The sequence below is a fragment of the Bufo bufo genome, chromosome 2 (genome assembly GCF_905171765.1).
Source record: "Bufo bufo chromosome 2, aBufBuf1.1, whole genome shotgun sequence".
Lineage (NCBI taxonomy): Eukaryota > Metazoa > Chordata > Amphibia > Anura > Bufonidae > Bufo > Bufo bufo.
In genome coordinates, this window is record NC_053390.1 from 478,699,779 (window position 1) to 478,722,158 (window position 22,380).

General features: G+C 43.9%; 1 protein-coding gene across 1 annotated transcript in view; it reads left to right on the plus strand.

Moving 5' to 3' along the window:
* Positions 1-22,380, plus strand: part of LOC120990939 (protein unc-13 homolog A-like) — a 2,175,961-nt gene that overhangs the window by 1,531,689 nt on the left and 621,892 nt on the right. Inside the window, exon 36 of the mRNA XM_040419831.1 lies at positions 13,380-13,385. Within this exon, the coding sequence (XP_040275765.1) occupies positions 13,380-13,385 (6 nt within the window). The remainder of the gene's footprint in view (positions 1-13,379; positions 13,386-22,380) is intronic.

Here is a 22,380-nt window from a genome sequence, read left to right on the forward strand (position 1 = left end):
TTCTAAACTTCTAAGCCTTGTAACATCCCCAAAAAATAAAATGTCATTCCCAAAATGATCCAAACATGAAGTAGACATATGAGGAATGTAAAGTAATAATTATTTTTGGAAGTATTACTATGTATTATAGAAGTAGAGAAATAGAAACTTGGAAATTTGCAAATTTTTCCAACTTTTGGGTAAATTTGGTATTTTTTTATAAATAAAAATGAATCTTTTTGATTCCATTTTACCAGTGTCATGAAGTACAATATGTGACAAAAAAATAGAATCTCAGAATGGCTTGGTTAAGTCAAAGCGTTTTAAAGTTATCACCACATAAAGTGACACTGGTCAGATTTGCTAAAAATTGCCTGATCCTTAAGGTGAAAATGAGCCTGGTCCATAAGGGGTTAAGGGATCCCATGAATGTTTACCACCAGTGTGTTGCATATCTAGCAGACAGGCAGGACATTTTTTGGGGCCTGGGACAAAACATCAGGGACCCAGGCCCCGAATGTTTAAACCTAGCAATGCTCTTGACTCACAATATTGTTTCACTACCACAGCAGACTCCCTATGTGTGTTACTGCAAGGCACAGTGTTCTACACCACTATACAGGCTATCTGCAGCCAGGAAATAGCTGTTTTTAATGCGATTCACCACAAATAAATTTGGATCGAATCAAATCTTTTCGGAAAACTCAGTGAACCGACCGAATTGAATTTTTGAAAAATTCGCTCATGTCTAGTCACCACGAAGCATGAGGAAATTCGACTTCAGTGCAAATCCAATTTTTCCTGAAATTAGTATTGAATTCCACTTCGCCAAGTTCAATTCGCTCATCTCTAGAAACTAGCTATAATATTCTGAATACCTACGTATATACAGGTGAAACTCGAAACATTTGAATATTGTGCAAAGTTTAATTATTTCAGTAATGTAACTTAAAAGGTAAAACTAATATATGAGATAGACTCATTACATGCAAAGCGAGATATTTCAAGCTTTTATTTGCTATAATTTAGATGATTATGGCTTACAGCTTATGAAAACCCCAAAGTAACAATCTCAGGTACCCTTTGCTCAGGTGGTATGGATTAATTAGATGTCTAGAGTGTGACATTTTAAGCCTAGAATATTGAGCCTTTTCACAATATTCTAATTTTAAGTTGCATTAATGCAACTCCTTTTAAGTTGCATTACTGAAATAAATGAACTTTTGCACGATATTCTATTTTTTTGAGTTTCACCTGTAAGTGAATTTCCTATTAGACGTAAAGATTTTCATAATGCTGCATTTATTGTAATTTTTTCTTAAATGATTATTCTTCTATTTGCTGTAGACAATCCCTTTTTAAATAGAAGCCAGACTATGGGGAAGCAGCATTTAAGTTGTAGTCTTTTAAAAGACTGTCAGGCCATACATGGGCATGGGAACTGGAACCACTCCCATAGAGTAGTTCTGTTTAGGCTCAAACAAGTGAGATATCAAGCATAAGACCTCTATTATGTCTATATGGCCTAATAGGGAAGAGAGAACCCATTTAATAAAATGTGTGAATAGGTTTGTCTTATATAGCAAAAATGAGGTTGATACTTAAAGAAGTTCTCCCATGACAAATGTGTATTTCCTATCCTGCTGTCCAACAGTGTACATGTGTGACCACTGCTCCATTCAAATACCTCTGGAATTGGAGAGTTTGTAATCTAGTGATTATATGCATATGTGATAAATATTTTTGGGGGGATAACCCCTTTTAAGTAAGTCTATAATGGGCTTGATAAGTTTAGTGTTTACCTAAGTTTCGTTGATAGAGTGGATATTGTTTTTCAGATTTTACTACTTAATGCCTTTTTCACGCAAGCGAGTATTCCATCCGGATGTGATGGGTGTTGTGAATGGACAGTATCCATACTAAATTCTGACCTATTCATTTCAATGGGTATGTGCCCATGAGTATTAAAGTATCAATAATCATCTCTGCGAAAAATTGCAGCATGTTATAAACTGTGTGTTTTACACTCAGCCCTGTCCCCATAGAAATTAATGGGTCTTGCATGAAAAATGGAAGCCATCTGAAAGCAATGCGTTTTCCACCGATGGTTGCTAGGAGAAGTTGAATGAAAAATGCATCAAAACTGATTAAACTTGCTTGTAATACCATCATTTTTTTCCTGAACAGACCCTGACTCATGCCATATCACTTGTGTGAAATAAACCTAAAGATTTTAAGTAGACCTAGGTGATATTCTTCATCGGAACCCTCCTCCCAAATAAAATATATACTTGTATGTGAATATACCTTGATTTACTTATTTTTCTTAAAAGTTGGCAAAATTTGAGTAGGATAGTGCCTGTTGTGACTTTTTTTGGCACAAACCAATGGTCCATGAAGAAAATTGTTCATATGCATATTTGTTCATTCTCTGATATTGTCCATATGGGAATATCGGCCATCTTTAAAGGGCCTTGTGCAGAGATACATGAATGGTGCATATTTCACTAGAATTGACATACTATGAATAGCCCCTGGCCCTATCTTATATGAAGGATGGCCTTATGCCTATCCCATGCATGCTTAAACTCCTTCACTGTATTTGCAGCTACTTCCAAGACTTTTCAGGAAATGTAAGCTATTCATAATTTTGCCACCTTGTTTTCAAGCATGTATTCATAAGAAATAATCTGTGGTGTTATGTCACATACAGTGCCTTGCATAAGTACAGGTAAAACTCAAAAAATTAGAATATCGTGCAAAAGTTCATTTATTTCAGTAGTGCAACTTAAAAGGAGTTGCATTAATGCAACTTAAAATTAGAATATTGTGAAAAGGTTTAATATTCTAGGCTCAAAGTGTCACACTCTAGTTAGATAATTAAAGGGAACCTGTCATCAACTTTATGCTCTCCATACTAACAGCAGTGTAAAGTAGTGACAAGTGAGTTGATTTCATCAGTCTGCCATTTAAAAGTTAAAAGTAAGTGGTTGCGGAGATCCAACATCACAATCATTGCAGACTGGGCCTGGAAAAGAGTCACAGGCACCTGAGAAGAGTCATGGTTAGTCATAGATTCCTGCTCTCCCGCCCACCTGCTGATGACTGACAGTCTTCTACCTAGTTTTCTCTCTAGGAGAGAACTGCCAATCATCATCAGGTGGGCGGGGAGTGTAGGAGATTATGAATAACCAGGACTCTTCTCAAGTAAATTTGACTCTTTTCAAGTCCTATGCAACAATTATTATGATGCTGGTTCTCAGCAAACACTTACTTTTAGCTAATGAGTGACACACCGCTAAAATGATCATTTCTGTCACTATTTTATGCTGCCCTCAGTGAGGTCAGAAAAAAGTTCACGACAGGTTCCCTTTAATCCATACTCCCTGAGCAAAGGGTAACTGAGATTGTGACTTTGGGGTTTTCATAAGCTGTAAGCCATAATGGTCCAAATTATAACAAATAAAGGCTTGAAATAAATCGCTTTGCATGTAATGAGTCTATCTCATATATTAGTTTTACCTTTTAAGTTGCATTACTGAAATAAATGAACTTTGCACGATATTCAAAGTTTTAGAATTTCACCTGTACTTGTTTTAAAACTTTAATTCAAAAGATTTGAGAATGTATAAGCTTACACAGGCTAAGTGAATAAATATACAGGGTGGGCCATTTATATGGATACACCTTAATAAAATGGGAATGGTTGGTGATATTAACTTCCTATTTTTTGGCACATTAGTATATGTGAGTAAGGAAACTTTCAAGATGGGTGGTGACCATGGTGGCCATTTTGAAGTCGGCCATTTTGAATCCAACTTTTGTTTTTTCAATAGGAAGAGGGTCATGTGACACATCAAACTTATTGGGAATTTCACACGAAAAACAATAGTGTGCTTGGTTTTAACGTAACTTTTTTCTTTCATGAGTTATTTACAAGTTTCTCTTTGTTTACAGCCATTGACATGTCGCCGAGGTTAACACGTCAGGAACGGATAGAAATTGTGTTGATGTCTGGTGAACACAGTAACCGGGTCATTGCAGCAGATTTCAATGCAAGACACCCAACGAGACCACCCATCTCCCATGCTACAGTTAGCAAACTGCTTGCTAAGTTTCGTGAAACTGGTTCAGTGTTGGATTTGCCAAAATGTGGACGCATGAAATCTGTCTCTAATGAAGAAACATCAGTGGCTGTCCTAGCTTCATTCAGCAAGAGCCCACAGCGTAGCACTCGCCGCATGTCACTGGAGAGTGGCATTAGTCGAACATCCCTTCGGCGGATATTAGCTACTCACAAATGGCACCCTTACAAACTCCAGCTACTGCAGCATCTCAACGAGGATGACCCAGATAGGCGCACTGAATTTGCAGAATGGGCAAAACAAAAATTGGAACAGGACCCTCAGTTTATGCAGAAGATTTTGTTCAGTGATGAGGCAAATTTTTATGTGAATGGTGAAGTTAACAAACAAAACCACCGCTATTGGTCTGACACTAACCCACATTGGATAGATCCCTTCAAGACTGTTGGAACAAAAAAAATTATGGTATGGTGTGGTATATGGGGTACAAAGATAGTGGGGCCATTCTTCATCAATGGAAACCTCAAGGCCACTGGATATGCGAAATTGCTACATGATGATGTGTTTCCCTCTTTATGCACTGAAGCTGGCACGTTCCCTGAGTTTTTCCAGCAAGATGGTGCACCACCACATTATGGGTGCCAGGTCCGAGCATTCATAGATGAACAGTTTCCTGGAAAGTGGATTGGTCGTCGTGGGCCAGTTGAATGGCCCCCAAGGTCTCCCGATCTGACCCCCTTAGACTTTTATCTTTGGGGTCATCTGAAGGCAATTGTCTATGCTGTGAAGATACGAGATGTGCAGCACCTGAAACTACGGATACTGGAAGCCTGTGCTAGCATTTCTCCTGCGGTGTTGCTATCAGTGTGTGAAGAGTGGGAGAAGAGGGTTGCATTGACAATCCAACACAATGGGCAGCACATTGAACACATTTTATAAGTGGTCAGAAACTTGTAAATAACTCATGAAAGAATAAAGTTATGTTAAACCAAGCACACCATTGTTTTTCTTGTGAAATTCCCAATAAGTTTGATGTGTCACATGACCCTCTTCCTATTGAAAAAACAAAAGTTGGATTCAAAATGGCCGACTTCAAAATGGCCGCCATGTGCCACAAACAGGAATTTAATATCATCAACCATTCCCATTGTATTAAGGTGTATCCATATAAATGGCCCACCCTGTATTTACTAAGTGTGATTAAATATAAAATAAAACAGACAAATCACATACACAGTAGTAAAAAGTAAATAATCATTACTGGCCTATAATGCAATATGGGGGATTCTGAGTCTGCCATGTTGTAACACATTTCCAACATCAGAGGGTGTACAAGAGATAGGGCAAATCAATACTTACATCCTACCTAAAATGAAGTCTTCAATGGAGTGCCACCTAATTGTTGGTGCAAACCTATGATATACCTTTCAGTCCCTCAACCAGTGTGCATGTTTCTCAGATCACTCAGGAATGTGGTCTCATCAACACAACGGAGTATGGGTATTAACTATCTGTAACCCACTACATTACAAGGAAGACTTTATGACACAGAATATTAAAGGTAATATAAAAGAGACAGAATTAAAGGAACAGAATCAATCAGTTCTTTAAAATATTCTTACAATACTGTATTTAACCCTCTAAAGCTGATGTCTTTAGAAAAGACCATCAATATTTGATCAGTGTGATTTTGATGTCTGTGATGCTTGGCTATTAATAGAATGAAGGTGCTGCACCATGCTGTTCAAAGTGTTGTGGCTTTACTTTACTGTAGACCAGTTCCAAATATTGCATTGTGTGAAGAAAACAGAACATACATACAGTAGTTTACCTAAAATGAAACCTTTATACATGAAAAATAAGCTGATAAGAGGTTTGGAGCCCCAAACAATTCAATAATAAAAACTTCTGTGACATCACTTGTAATTGAATTTTATTGTTTTGTGACAACTGCATTGCAAATTACATATTTGTAAGGATTTTGTGAATGAAATATGATAAATATTGTACAGTATACTGTATGAATTGATTTAGAATACTATTTATAGAGATGTCGCGAACATAAAATTTTCCATTCGCGAACGGCGTACGCGATTTTCCGCAAATGTTCGCGAACGGGCGAACCGCCATAGACTTCAATAGGCAGGCGAATTTTAAAACCCACAGGGACTCCTTCTGGCCACAATAGTGAATGAAAAGTTGTTTCAAGGGGACTAACACCTGGACACTGTGGCATGCCGGAGGGGGATCCATTGCAAAACTCCCATGGAAAATTACGTAGTTGACGCAGAGTCGGGTTTTAATCCATAAAGGGCATAAATCACCTAACATTCCTAAATTGTTTGGATCAGGTATGATGTTGTATCGATCAGGTACTGTAAGGTTACGCCCGCTTCACAGTGACAAACCAAACTATGACAGACAAAACTCCCCACTTAACGAACCGCAAACAACCGCAAACAGTCCATTTGCACAACCGCAAACTCCCCATTTGCACAAGGTTGGATACCAAGCTAGCCATGTCCCGTTCCTTGTCCTCACTGACATCATTGAAGGTCTCTTCCTCCACCCAGCCACATACAACACCAAGGGTCCCCGAAAGGTGACAATAAGCCCCCTGGGACACCTGCTGTGGTTGGTCTTCCACCTCCTCAAAGCCACGTTCCTCCTCTGACTCCTCTTCTTCAGACTCCTCTCTCTGCGTTGCCGCAAGTCCAGCAATCAACAACGACAAGGCTGCTTCTGGTGGTGATGGTTACCACAAATCTTCCTATTCATGCTCATCTACGGCCTGATCCAGCACTCTTCCCAGGGCACGCTCCAGAAAAAACGCATATGGGATGAGGTCGATGATGTTGCCTTGGGTTTGACTGACCAGGTTTGTCACCTCCGAAAAAGGACGCATAAGCCTACAGCCATTGTGCATGAGCGTTCAGTAACGCGGCCCAAAAAAACCCCAGCTCTGCAGTGGCTGTCTTCTGTTCTTACCAGTTTAATCTCAGTTTTGTCCCCTATCAGGGGCCGGTGTGGTGTATTGAATAGATTTTAGGAACCAAGAGATGGAAAAAGATGCTTGGTCGGTCCTCTTACTTCCAATTTGGGGCACTGCGCGTGCGCCGTGCAATGTACTGTGCTACCCGATATGAGTGGTATGTTAAGTAGTACTATTCCTATCAGTTTAATCCCTGTTACGTCCCCTATCAGGGGCCGGTGTATGGAATAGATTTTAGGAACCGGGAGATGGAAAAAGATGCTTGGTCGGTCCTCTTACTTCGAATTTGGGGCACTGCGTGTGCGCCGTGCAATATACTGTGCTACCCGATATGAGTGGTATGTTAAGTAGTACTATTCCTATCAGTTTAATCCCTGTTACGTCCCGTATCAGGGGACGTGTATGGAATAGAGTTTAGACAACCGCAAAGAGTTTTTAATAGTTGACACACTCATGACATAAATTTTATTCCTCTATGCGTCAATCTTGGTGTAGTGATGACTGTGCTCGTGCGCACGTTTGGTAAATTGCAGTCGATAGCGGTTTTTCAAAGCCTATGGTCGTGCTGAGGTAGTTCAGTGACAGTTAAGTGACCCAGAAAACAATGATTCTGCAGTGTGGGCCCATTGTTGGCCTAGTAGGCTTTAATGATCACCTTAGATGATCACAAAGAAAATTAATGTTTTTTCTATGCAAAATTATCCAGCCGATCGTATTTAGTCTGTTCACAATGAAGCAATGACCTTATCTCATCTGGGGTGTGCCAACATTGCCATTGCCAACACACTCATAGAGGTGATCGCTTCATTGTGATACGCAAGCCCCTTCACCACAACAAGGTAACGATCACGAAGGGGAATTGATACATGTATGTGCCTTTTTTTTTTGGTTTTGTTTTTGCAGCCACAGTGCAGCACCAAAGGCCAGAAAAATTAGGCATGTACACATGCCTGAAAAATTTGGTATTGTTGCAGCCGCTGCTGTAGCAAATTATGTTTTCCAGGCAGAAAGTGCACTAAAATATTGCGGCTTGAACCCTAGTTGGTGTCGGAGAAGTCACGCAAGTCATCCGGCATGCAGAGATTAAATACAACAGCGTGTGGACCATTTTATAGCCCAAGGCATCTCATCAGGCCTTTTTTAGTCAAATGCATCCCCCACTGTCAGTCCCTTCGGGATCCATGCCTCATTCATCTTAATAAAGGTGAGGTAATCTAGACTTTTTTGACCTAGGCGACTTCTCTTCTCATTGACAATACCTCCTGCTGCGCTGAAGGTCCTTTCTGACAGGACACTTGAAGCGGGGCAGGCCAGAAGTTCTATCGCAAATTGGGATAACTCCGGCCACAGGTCAAGCCTGCACACCCAGTAGTCAATAGGTTCATCGCTCCTCAGAGTGTCAATATCTGCAGTTAAGGCGAGATAGTCTGCTACCTGTCGGTCGTGTCGTTCTCTGAGGGTGGACCCCGAGGGGCTGTGGCGATGCGTAGGACTTAAAAAGCTCTGCATGTCCTCCATCAACAACACGTCTGTAAAGCGTCCTGTCCTTGCCGGCGTGGTCGTGGTAGGACGAGGATTACTTTCACCTCTTCCCCTGTTAGATTCCTGTTGTGCTGTGACATCATCCTTATACACTGTGTAAAGCATACTTTTTAACTTGTTTTGGAACTGCTGCATCCTTTCCGACTTCCGGTAATTCGGTAACATTTCAGGCACTTTCTGCTTATACTGGGGGTCTAGTAGAGTGGCCACCCAGTACAGGTCGTTCTCTTTCAGCCTTTTTATACGAGGGTCCCTCAACAGGCATGACACCATGAAAGACCCCATTTGCACAAGGTTGGATACCGAGCTACTCATGTCCCGTTCCTCGTCCTCACTGATCTCATTGAAGGTCTGTTCTTCCCCTCAGCCACGTACAACACCATGGGTACCAGATAGGTGACAACGAGCCCCCTGGGATGCCTGCTGTGGTTGGTTTTCCTCCTCCTCAAAACCACATTCCTCCTCTGACTCCTCTTCCTCAGACTCCTCTTCCAGCGTTGCCGCAGGTCCAGCAAGCGATGCTGATAAGGCTGTTTCTGGTGGTGATGGTGACCACAACTCTTCCTCTTCACGCTCATCTACGGCCTGATCCAGCACTCTTCGCAGGGCACGCTCCAGGAAGAAAACAAATGGGATGATGTCGCTGATGGTGCCTTCGGTGCAACTGACTAGGTTTGTCACCTCCTCAAAAGGACGCATGAGCCTACAGGCATTGCACATGAGCGTCCAGTAACGTGGCAACAAAATACCCAGCTCCGCAGAGGCTGTCCTAGCACCCCGGTCATACAAATACTCGTTGACGGCTTTTTCTTGTTGGAGCAGGCGTTCGAACATTAGGAGTGTTGTATTCCAACATGTCAGGCTGTCGCAAATCAAGCGCCGGCATTATGTTTTGGCGCTGAATATCTGAAAAGTGCGCCATGGCCATGTAGGAACACTTGAAATGGCCACACACCTTCCTGGCCTGCTTGAGGATGTCCTGTAAGCCTGGGTACTTATGCACAAAGTGTTATATGATCAGATTCAACACATGTGCCATGCACGGTACATGTGTCAACTTGCCCAAATTCAATGCCGCCAACAAATTGCTTCTGTTGTCACACACCACTTTGCCGATCTCCTGTTGGTGCAGAGTCAGCCACTGATCCACCTGTGCGTTCAGGGTGGACAGGAGTGCTGGTCCGGTGTGACTCTCTGCTTTTTAGGCAAGTCAACCCCAAGATGGCGTGACACTGTCGTATCCGGGATGTGGAATAGCCCCTGGGGAGCTGGAGGGGTGCAGTTGATGTGGAGCAAGACGCAGCAGCAGAAGAGGACTCAGCCGAGGAGGTTAACGAAGATGATGGGGTAGGAGGAGTAGAGGAGGTGGCAGCAGGCCTGCCTGCAAGTCGTGGCGGTGTCACCAACTCCTCTGCAGAGCCACGCATTCCATGCTTTGCAGCCGTCAGCAGGTTTACCCAATGCGCAGTGTACATGATATACCTGCCCTGACTGTGCTTTGCAGACCAGGTATCAGTGGTCAGATGGACCCATGCCCCAACACTGTGTGCCAGACATGCCATGACTTCCTTTTCCACAATAGAGTACAGGTTGGGGATTGCCTTTTGTGAAAAAAAAATTCGGCCGGGTACCTTCCACTGCGGTGTCCCAATAGCTACAAATTTTTTGAAGGCCTCAGACTCCACCAGCTTGTATGGTAAAAGCTGGCGGGCTAAGAGTTCCGACAAGTCAGCTGTCAGACGCCGGGCAAGGGGGTGACTCTGTGACATTGGCTTCTTACGCTCAAACATTTCCTTGACAGACACCTGACTGTGGGCAGATGAGCAGGAACTGCTGAAGGTGAGAGGCGGAGTGGTGGATGGTTGAGAGGGGACAAGGAGGACAGCAGTGGTTGACGTGGCTGAAGATGCTGGACCAGGAGGAGGATGGTGGCTTTGAGTTTGTGTGCTGCTTGTACTCATGTGTTTATCCCATAGGCGTTTGTGATGTGAGATCATGTGCTTTCGCAAAGCAGTTGTACGTTGTAGGTGGGTGTTGGACTTCCCACGACTCAGTTTCTTTTGGCACAGGTTGCAAATGGCATCACTGTTATCAGAGGCAGACACACCAAAAAAAGCCACACTGCTGAGCTTTGCAATGACTGCATTCTGTTGGTGGCAACAGCATGCGTTGATTGGCGTGCTGTCTGGCTGTCCCCGGGTGCCGATACATGCTGTCTGACTGTGCCACTAGCTCCTTGCGACGACCTCCCCCTGCTTCCAACTCGTCTCCTCCTCCTCTCTGTCTCCCCATCTGAACTTTCCCCCTGTTCTTCTTCTCTTCGAGCGGGCACCCACGTGACATCCACAGACACATAGTCATCATCAACCACTTCACTTGTATCTGACAATTCAGCAAAGGAAGCAGCAGCGGGTACAACATCATCATCATCACACCGTACGTCCATGTGTGTAATGCTGCCTGACTGAGACATATCCCTGTTATCTACATCCTCTGGCAATAATGGTTGCGCATCACTAATTTCATCCAACTGATGTGTAAATAACTCCTCTGACAGATCAAGTGAAGCAGCTGTGGTGCTAGGGTTGGTGGTGGCGGCAGGCGCGGAAGTGGTAACTTGAGAGGTGCCCGAAGCTGAGCTGGAGGAGAATGGTGCATCAAGGTTCCGAGCGTAAGCTGTAGAAGATTGGGTGTCCTGTGTTAGCCAGTCAACTATGTCCTCAGAACTTTTCGAGTTCAGGGTACGTGGCCTCTGAACACTGGGCATTATTCTAGGGCCAAAGGAAATCACAGCACCACGACCACGACGGCCCCTGCGGGGTTGCCTGCCTCTGCCTGTCATTTTTTTTCCGATTAGTTGTACTATGCGTGCAAGCTACTGTGACACCAGATATGAGTGGTGGCACTGGGCACTGGCAGTAGTGGGCACAGTACTTGCTGTGGGCCTGACACACACGGTGGCAGGCAACTGCAATTATATTACAGTGATTTTTATTTGTTTAAATGCAAGCTACTGTGACACCAGATATGAGTGGTGCCACTGGGTACTGGCAGTAGTGGGCACAGTACACGCTGTGGGCCTGACACACACGCTGGCAGGCAACTGCAATTAGATTACAGAGAAAAAAAGCAAAAAAAAAAGTAGACTGATGTACTAGCCCTAATAAGGGCTTTTTGGGGTGCTGTCAGGACGCTGTCCTTACAGCAGATCAGATGAGTCTTTCAGGACTGGAGTGGACACTGAATACACTGGCCTAGCTATCGATTTCCCTATTAAATCAGCAGCAGCTGCACTGTCCTTGCTCTCACTAACACTGCAGCTTCCGAATGAATTTAAGATGGATGCTGTCCTTGCTTTTTGATAGGAGGTGGGAGGGAGGGTATGCTGCTGATTGGCTGGAATGTGTCTGATGACTGTGATGTACAGGGTCAAAGTTTGCTCAATGATGACATATAGGGGGCGGACCAAACATTGCATATATTCGCCCACCGCGGCGAACGCGAACAAGCGATGTTCGCCGGCGAATAGTTTGGGACATCTCTAACTATTTAGTGAATATGCTGGCTTCAAGATAAGAACATAATAATAAGAGATGAGCAAATTTCCGCTTCATTTGTTGGTAAAAGGTGAATTGTGTTATGGATTCTGTTACCACGGACCATAATGCAATTCTATGATGAAATGCATAACAAAATGCAGGGGAGTCCTTCCCTGCATAACGGAAACGAGACGGATCCGTTTTGCAGCCCATAAACTTCTATTATGACAGAATAAATAACAGTATACCTTTAAAGGCATTCCATTATGCATTCCATCATAGAACTGCATTATGGTCTGTGTTACCACAGACCATAATGCAAGTCTATGATGGAATGCATAATGGAATGCCTTTAGAGGTATACGGTTATTTATTCTGTCATAACGCAATTCACCTTTTACCAACAAACGAAGTGTGAAGAAATTTCATAAGCGGATATTCGCTCATCTCTAATAATATTAAAACACTAATCAGAATAAACAATGAAAAATGTATTTAAAGGGGTTCTCTAGGAATAAAAAAAATGAAAATACTTAAATATTATTTTATAATAAATATTTTCACAAATACCTTTCATTAGTTATAATGGCTTGTTTTGTCTAGGGAACAATCATTAAGAGAAATAAAATGGCCACTGTCATCAGTACTCGCAAAACCTGTCCTTATCACACAGGAGGACAAGTTACGCCACCACAATGAGCCATAGTGCTGCTTCATCCTCCTCTCTGCTCTGCTTGTCAGGAATCATGTTCCTGAATATCGGTGAATCTCTGTGGAAATGGAGATGATGAAGAGACATGATAGGAGGGTGAGGTGTGGCTAATGAGCAGCAGCATTTGTATGCAGTCTCCATTACCACAGCAACACATTACCACAGTCTGTCCTGTCCGTCCTCTCTGTACTTCATGTTTCCTCTGAACTAATTTCCCCAGAGATTCAGCTAAATTTCTTATCATCTGTATTCAGGATCTTAATTCCTGACAAGTAGAGAGGAGGATGAGGCAGCTCTTTACCATTTTGTTTCTCCTAATTATTGCACCCCAGACAAAACGAGCCATTATAAAGAATGAAACGTAGTTGAGAATATATTTATAATAAAGTAATATTTAAGTATTTTTATTTTCTTAATTCCAGAACACCTTTAAGGTAGACAGTAGTAAACCTTAGCAATGTGGTAACACGTTGCTTTATGTATTAAATTATTGAATGTTGTTTATTTCTCTCTGCTCACCATTCGTGCAGATGATAGTAAGTAGATGTTCTGTCTCTATCTGTTCTCAGTTAGATAATACATGTCATATGTGAAGCTTCAACCTTTTTTTTCCCTTCTGCTCTGCTTCCCTATATCTGTTGTCCCTTTTATCTGTAACTAGCAGAAGGACCCGGCTTTGCACGGGTATATTTTAACTATTTAATTTCATGTTTTCGTGTGTCGTAAAAAGATATCAACAGTATCCCCCATAACAGTGACCTCTACAGTACCTGCCCCTTTAACAATGACCTCCACAGTGCCCACCCCGTTAACAGTGATCTCCACAGTGCCCGCCCTTTTAACAGTGACCTCAACAGTGGCCGCCCCTTTAACATTGACCTCTACAGTGGCCGCCCCTTTAACATTGACCTTCACAGTGCCCGCTTCTCTAACAGTGACCGCCACAGTGCCTTCCCCTTTAACAATGACCGCATCTTTAACAGTGACCTGCACAGTGCCTGCCCCTTTAACAGTGCCTGCCCCTTTAACAGTGACCTCCAAAGTGCTCGCCCCTTTAACAGTGACCTCCACAGTGTCCACCCTTTTAACAGTACCTGCCCCTTTAACAGTGACCTCCACAGTGACCGCTCCTTTAACATTGATGACCCTTTTAGCAGTGACCTTCATAGTGGCTGCCCCTTTAACAGTGACCTTCACAGTGCCCACCCCTTTAGCAGTGACCTCCACAGTGCCCACCCCTTTAACATTGACCACCACTTTAACAGTGACCTTCATAGTGGCTGCCCCTTTAACAGTGACCTCCACAGTGACCACCCCTTTAACGGTGACCTCCACAGTGCCCGCCCCTTCAACAGTGACCGCACCTTCAACAGTGACCTCAACAGTGCCTGCCCATTTAACAGTGACCTCCACAGTGCCCGCTCCCTTAACAGTGAAATCCACAATGTCCGCTCCTTTAACAGTGACTTCCACAGTGGCCGCCTCTTTAACAGTGACCTTCACAGTGCCCGCCCCTGGATGAATTAAATATGAACTTATATTGACTGACACACCTCATATGGCTGAATATTTAAGGACCTGCGAACTGCTAAAACCTGTGATCAGTTGTTATGGCAAGCTGGAGTAGGACCTGCGAGCTTCTATTGACCGTGTAAATGGCAGTGGGGATTTAAGAGAAAGGCTTGCTGGCTTCTATTGGCTAATGCAGGTCATTTTTGGGGAATATCTCAGGAACGGTAAGTCCTAGAGAGCTGAGGTCTAAAACCTTCCCGGAGACCTGATGTACCTGTGTGCCAAATTTGATGAAGATCGGTCCAGTGGTTTGTTTGCCCATAAAGAATGTCGAGACAGACAGACAGAAACTCATTTTTATATATATAGGAGACTAGCAGAAGGACCCGGCTTCGCACGGGTATATCTCATCTATTTCATTTAATGTTTCTGTGTGTCATAAAAATATATCAACAGTTTCCCAATAGCAGTGACCTGTACAGTACCCGCCCATTTAACAGTGATCTCCACAGTGCCCGCCCCTTTAACATTGACCACCACTTTAACAGTGACCTTCATAGCGGCTTCCCCTTTAACAGAGACCTCCACAGTGCCCGCCCCTTTAACCCCTTAAGGACGCAGGGCGTACCGGTACGCCCTATTTCCCGAGTCCTTAAGGACTCGGGCGTACCGGTACGTCCTAACTTTAAATCGCTATTCCGGCTCCGCGGGGGTTAATCGGAACGGGATGCCGGCTGAAATCATTCAGCCGACATCCTGTAACAACGCAGGGGGGGTCATTTGACCCCCCCCCCCCCGTATCGGCGATCGCAGAAAACTGCACGTCAATTCAGACCTGCGGTTTGCTGCGTTTCCGGTCCATTCGGGTGTCACGACCATGGTCATGGTCGTGACTCAGGATCTGCATGCAGTTGCCTGCGGTTTGGTTTTATTGTCAACCACATGGTGAGGGCTGCTGGTATGTTGCCTCACATGTGGTTGCCGCTGGTAACATGGTTGTACTTGGCAGTATCGCAGCCTGAGCTGTTGCTGGGCAGCACCGTCCAGCACCAGCTCCTGTGTCCCCCTAATCGGCATCCATCACCCTCCTGCACCCATCGCCCTCCAGGTAGGTTAGGGTCAGTCGGGAGAGGCACCTTTAGGCAGGGACAGAAGGGAAAAGTTAGTTAGAAAAATAAAAATGAACTTTTATCTAAACTTTCTTTGTTCCATCTTTCAGACCCCAGCCCCCCCTGCCACTTGTCCCCCACCACCAGCCCCCCCACCACCACCAGCCCCCTTACCACCACTTTTTTTTTCTGCGTGCGCTGACTGGCCGGCACTCTTTAGCATCCGTCCACTGTTAGCACATCGCCCGCCCCACCGCTGATCAGCAAGTTTGAACTTTTTCCTAACAATTGCCCATTTTTTTGCCTTTTTAGTACGCAAACACCCGTGCCCCCACACACACACGCACATAGAATAAAGGTTTCCACACACGCACATATACACGCACACACACCCATGGCCCGCCGGATGTTCTCGGCCGAGGAGGCATACGCCCAGATTACTTCCGACTCCGAGAGCCCCAGTGAGGATGAGGATGGCCCCACGTTCCTTTTGTCATCCGCATCCTCCAAAGACGATGAGCACCCAAAGCGGCGGAGACGCCGCCAGGCGGAGCCAGGGGCCCCACATGCTAGGGATCCTGTGGCCCACCCTAGTACGAGCCGCCCTGGGGTTCGTACCTGTTTCCCGGCCCACCAAATAAGCCCACCGGAGCCCCCTGCCGATGAACTTAGCTGGTGTCCCCCAGTGGACTTTGAGCCCGAGATTCTGGATTTTGCTGGCAATCCAGGAATCCAGATTCCCACAGTGGGGTTTACTGAAATTGATTATTTTTTTTATTTTTTTCAGTAACCCACTGGTGAATCTGATGGTGGAGCAGACGAATCTGTACGCCCAACAGTTCGTCGCTCAAAACCTGGGCTCATTTTTGGCTAGACCCGGTGGCTGGACGCCAGTCAGTGCAGCCGAGATGAGGACATTTTGGGGCCTCGTGCTGCAAATGGGTCTAGTGCAAAAACCCAGTGTCAGGCAATACTGGAGTGGGGACGTCCTATACCGGACCCCACTGTACAGTATGGCCATGACACGTCCCCGGTTTGAGGCCATCCGGAAATGTCTGCATTATTCCGATAATGCAGCATGTCCCCCCCGAGGTGATCCTGCCCATGACCGTCTGTATAAGATACGGCCGGTCATCGATCACTTCGGGGCCAAATTTCAGCAGGCCTACGTACCTGGAAGGGAGGTTGCGTTTGATGAGTCTCTCGTTACACATTCCCACTAAGCGGGCGAGGTATGGCGTGAAGCTATACAAAATTTGTGAGAGTACCTCAGGGTACACTTACAAATTTTGTGTGTACGAGAGGCGAGATTCCCAGATTCAACCCCCAGAATGTCCCCCCACTCTGGGTGTTACCGGGAAACTCGTGTGGGACCTTATGTACCCACTGCTGGATAAGGGTTGCCACCTTTACGTGGATAACTTTTATACCAGCATTCCCTTGTTCAGGTCCCTTGCCGCCAGATCCACGTTCGCTTGTGGGACCGTGCGGAAAAATCAACGCGGCCTCCCTGCCTACCCCCTCCAGGTACCTACCCCCAGGGGTGAGACCCGTGCCCTTACCAGTGGAAACCTGTTGCTGGTCAGGTATAAGGACAAGAGGGATGTCCTTATGCTGTCCACAATACACGGTAACAGCACCACCCCCGTCTCTGTGCGAGGTACCGCGGCAACGGTCCTCAAGCTCGATTGTATCGTCGACTACAATTGGTATATGGGAGGAGTTGATCTCTCTGATCAAGTCCTCAAGCCATATAATGCCATGCGCAAAACCCGGGCATTGCAGTCTACTTGGTACAGGTTGCCTTGTACAACTCTTTTGTGCTATTCCAAAGCGCTGGCAGCACAGGGACATTCCTCTAATTCTATGAGGCAGTCCTCAAGGACCTGATCTTTTCGGACGGGGAAAGAGCAGGCCGGAGTACCTCGGGAACTGGAGGCGCCCGGATCGTCCCTGGCCAACACTTTCCAGGTGTGGTCCCCCATACTGGAAAGAAGGGACGAACCCCAAAAAAGTGCAGAGTGTGTCGCAGGAGGGGGATACGGAAGGATACCACCACTCAGTGCGACACGTGCCCCGATCATCCGGGCCTCTGCGTTATCGATTGCTTCAGGGAGTATCACACTTCCATGGAGTACTAAATTTTTATAATCCTCAACAGTCCCCTAGAGAACATAAAAAACTATGGCTCTCAGACTTTGGAGACACGGAAACAATTTTTTTTTTCTCAAAAAATATTCGTTTTAGTGCAGGCATCCTCAAACTGCGACCCTCCAGATGTTGTAAAACTATAACTCCCAGCATGCCCAGACAACCTACAGCCATCAGCAGGGCATGGTGGGAATTGTAGTTTTACAACATCTGGAGGGCCGCAGTTTTAGGATGCCTGCTTAGTGTCTCCAAAGTCTGAGAGACATACATATTGGGCATCGTCGCGTCCTTAAAAATCGTCTCTATAAAAATAACATTTAACCCAACCCCCCCGGATGAACAGCGTTAAAAAAAAAAAAAAAAGTGTAAAAAAAGCAATTTTTTTGTCACCTAACATCAGAAAAAGTGTAATAGCGAGCGAACAAAATGTCATATGCACCCCCAATTAGTGCCAATAAAACCGCCATCTCATCCCGCAAAAAATGAGCCCCTACATTAGATAGTCGCCCAACTAAAAAAAAAATAATTAGCTCCCAGGCTATGGAGATACTAAAATAATTTTTTGGGGTTCCAAAAATGATAATATAGTGTAAAATCTAAATAAATTCTAAAATGTAGACATATTACATATCGCCGCGTTCGTAAGAATCTGCCCTATAAAAATAACATTTGACCAAACCCCTCGGATGAACAGCGTTAAAAATATAAAATAAAAACGGTGCCAAAACACCAATTTTTGGGCAAAATTTCCATTTGAATCCGTTTTTTCCGGTAATAAAGCAAGGATTAACAGCCAAACAAAACTCAATATTTATGGCCCTGATTCTTTAGTTTGCAGAAACACCCCATATGTGGTCGTAAATGGCTATATAGCCACACGGCAGGGCGTAGAACAAAGGGAACTCCATATGGTTTCTGGAAGGCAGATTTTGATGGACAGTTTTTTTGATACCATGTCCCATTAGAAGCCCCCCCTGATGTAGCCTAGACTAGAAACTCCAAAAAAGTGAGTGGAAGAGGATGCAGCAAGTTTGAGAGCAGTGGAATCGAGGGTTCAACTGAGGGGTAAGTTTGACCAAACTATCTTCCCTTTAGAAGGTGGTTGGTGGTTGGATTTTTTAAAAAGATAGAATAACCCCATTAATGACCCACTTCAACAGAGAACCAAACTCCTAAGGCTGCGTTCACACGGGCGAGATTTCCGCGCGGGTGCAATGCGGTAGGTGAACGCATTGCACCCGCACTGAATCTGGACCCATTCATTTCAATGGGGCTGTTCAGATGAGCGATGATTTTCACGCATCACTTATGCGTTGCGTGAAAATCGCAGCATGCTCTATATTCTGCGTTTTTCACGCAACGCAGGCCCCATAGAAGTGAATGGGGTTGCGTGAAAATCGCATGCATCCGCAAGCAAGTGCGGATGCGGTGCGATTTTCACGCACGGTTGCTAGGTGACTGTCTATACACTGTAATATTTTCCCTTATAACATGGTTATAAGGGAAAATAATAGCATTCTGAATACAGAATGCTTAGTAGGTGATCAATTGAGGGTTAAAAAATAAAAAAAATTAACTCACCTTGTCCTCTTGTTCGCGTTGTTCTCCCGGTCTTTAGTTCTTTAAAAAGATGAACTATGGGCTAAAGGACCTTTGGTGACGTCAGATCACATGCTCCAATCACAGGGTCCATCACCGCGGTGATGGACCATGTGATTGGAGCATGTGATCTGACGTCACCAAAGGTCCTTTAGCCCATAGTTCATCTTTTGAGAAGTAAAGAAGAGACCGGGACTTACGCGAACAAACGGAGAAGGTGAGTTAATTTTTTTTATTTTTTTTAACCCTCAACTGATCACTTACTATGCATTCTGTTTTCAGAATGCTATTATTTTCCCTTATAACCATGTTATAAGGGAAAATAATAACATCTACAGAACACCGAACCCAAACCTGAACTTCTGTGAAGAAGTTCGGGTCTGGGTACCACAGTCGGTTTTTTATCACGCGCGTGCAAAACACATTGCACCCGCGCGATAAAAACTGAACATCGGAACGCAATCGCAGTCAAAACTGACTGCAATTGCATTCCTACTCGCGCGGGTTTGCCGCAACACACCGGGACGCATCCGGAACTAATCCGGACACGCTCGTGTGAACCCAGCCTAAAAAAAAAAAACTCTTCTAGTGTATTACTATGTGAGTGATTTCTTTGGGGGAAACAGATGGGATTGAACTCCTAAAAATTGCCACTACATCTAAAAACTTTGTTTTACACTAAAAGACACTGGTGTTTTCAACATCATTGCAGTAGATAGCAAAATGATATTTTTTTGTTTACTAAAGCAAACCAAGTGATTTCTCCTGTCCTATCTGAGATCAGTATTAGTGATGAGCGAGCATGCTCGGCCGAATACCTGTTCGGTTCGAGGATCGTTATGTTCGGCACATGGAGGTACGAATACCACATGTGCTTGAGCGCCATGCTCGAGTCTCCTCTCCGCACGTTTCGCGGCTGCTAAGCAGCCAATAAACGTGCAGGTAAGTGCTGCCATCACTCTAATGCCATTGCCTCCGGCATTACAGTGATTGGCCGGCCGGAACACGTCATCGGGTGCTATATAGGAACGGACAGATAGTGTAGGGAGATTGTGATCGCAATATATTCCAGTGAATAACGTTTCAAAAACCTTTTAAGAACTATTGTGTGTGGTGGCAGCAATTTAATTGTGCAAAGTCGTCCTCAATATTGTTTTTATACTTTGCGAAATAGCGATTATTTTGCTATATAGAAGGTGTCTGCAGTGACTTGTTACATCTGTGCAGCAATACCTTCTGTGTGTCAGGGGCAGAGATAGGAAGAATAGTTTAGTGAAAACACAATTTTTTTCCCCATAATCTATCCACATTTTTGCTGTCAACGGTGTAATCCGTGAATTGTGTGATCTGCACCGCAATACCTTGTGTGGTTGTCAGGCCCAGATATAGGGAAAAAATTTAAATATAGAAAACAATTTTTCTCCCATAATCTATCCACATTTTTGCTGTCAAAGGTGTAATCCATGAATTGTGGGATCTGCGCTTCAACACCTTGTGTGGTTGTCATGCCGAGATATAGTGAAAAATATAAATATAAACAACATCAGAAAACAGTGTCTGTACCCCAGAATCCAATAATTTGGGCCTAAAATAGTATCCATATTCTGTGGTGTTCTGTGACATATACAGTACGCCATCCGAAAACTGTTTCTTTAGTGTAAATTTAAATAATCAGGGGCCAGTCCTTATCTACTGTCTCTGTAGTGTGTGCGTGTAATACACATCCGTGACATATACAGTACTCCATCCGAAAACTGGTTTTTAACGTAAATTTAAATAATCTGGGCCTAATCTAGTGTCCATAGTGTGTGGCTTTCTGTGACATATACAGTACGCCATCTGAAAACTGTTTCCTTAGGGCAAATTCCAATAATCTGTACCTAATATAGTGTCCATATTCTGTGTGTTTCTGTGACATATACTGTCCTGCATCCGAAAACTGAGTTTGTATTGCAAATTCCGATAATCTGGGCCTAATCTACGGTCCATAGTGTGTGGCTTTCTGTGACATATACAGTACGCCATCCGAAAACTGTTTCTTTAGGGCAAATTTAACTAATCTGGGCCTAATATAGTGTCCATATTCTGTGTGTTTCTGTGACATATACTGTCCTGCATCTGAAAACTGAGTTTGTTTTGCAAATTCCAAAAATCTGGGCCTAATCTACGGTCCACAGTGTGTTGTTTTCTGTGACATATACAGTACTCAATCCAAAAATTGTTTCTTTAGGGCGAATTCCAATAATCTGGGCCTAATATAGTGTCCATATTCTGTGTGTTTCAGTGACATATACTGTCCTGCATTCGAAAACTGAGTTTGTATTGCCAATTCCAAAAATCTGGGCCTAATCTGGTGTCCATAGTGTGTTGTTTTCTGTGACATATACTGTACTCCATCTGAAGACTTTCTTTAGGGCAAATTCCAATAATCTCGGCCTAATATAGTGTCCATATTCTGTGTGTTTCTGTGACATATACTGTCCTGCATCCGAAAACTGTGTTTGTATTGGAAATTCCAAAAATCTGGGCCTAATCTAGTGTCCATATTCTGTGTGTTTCTGTGACATATACTGTCCTGCATCCGAAAACTGAGTTTTTATTGCAAATTCCAAAAATCTGGGCCTAATATAGTGTCCATATTCTGTGGGTTTCTGTGACATATACTGTCCTGCATCCGAAAACTGAGTTTGTATTGCAAATTCCGATAATCTGGGCCTAATCTACGGTCCATAGTGTGTGGCTTTCTGTGACATATACAGTACTCCACCTGAAAACTGTTTTTTTTTAGGGCAAGTTCCAATAATCTCAGCCTAATATTGTGTGTGTTTCTGTGACGTATACTGTCCTGCATCCGAAAACTGAGTTTGTATTGGAAATTCCAAAAATCTGGGCCTGGTCTAGTGTTGATATTCTGTGTGTTTCTGTGACATATACTGTCCTGCATCCGAAAAACTAAGTTTATATTGCAAATTGCAAAAATCTGGGCCTAATCTACTGTCCATAGTGTGTTGTTATCTGTGACATATGTATATGTCACAGATAACAACACACTATGGACAGTAGATTAGGCCCAGATTTTTGCAATTTGCAATACAAACTCAGTTAGGCCCAGATTATTGGAATTTGCCCTAAAGAAACTGTTTCTTTAGGGCAAATTCCA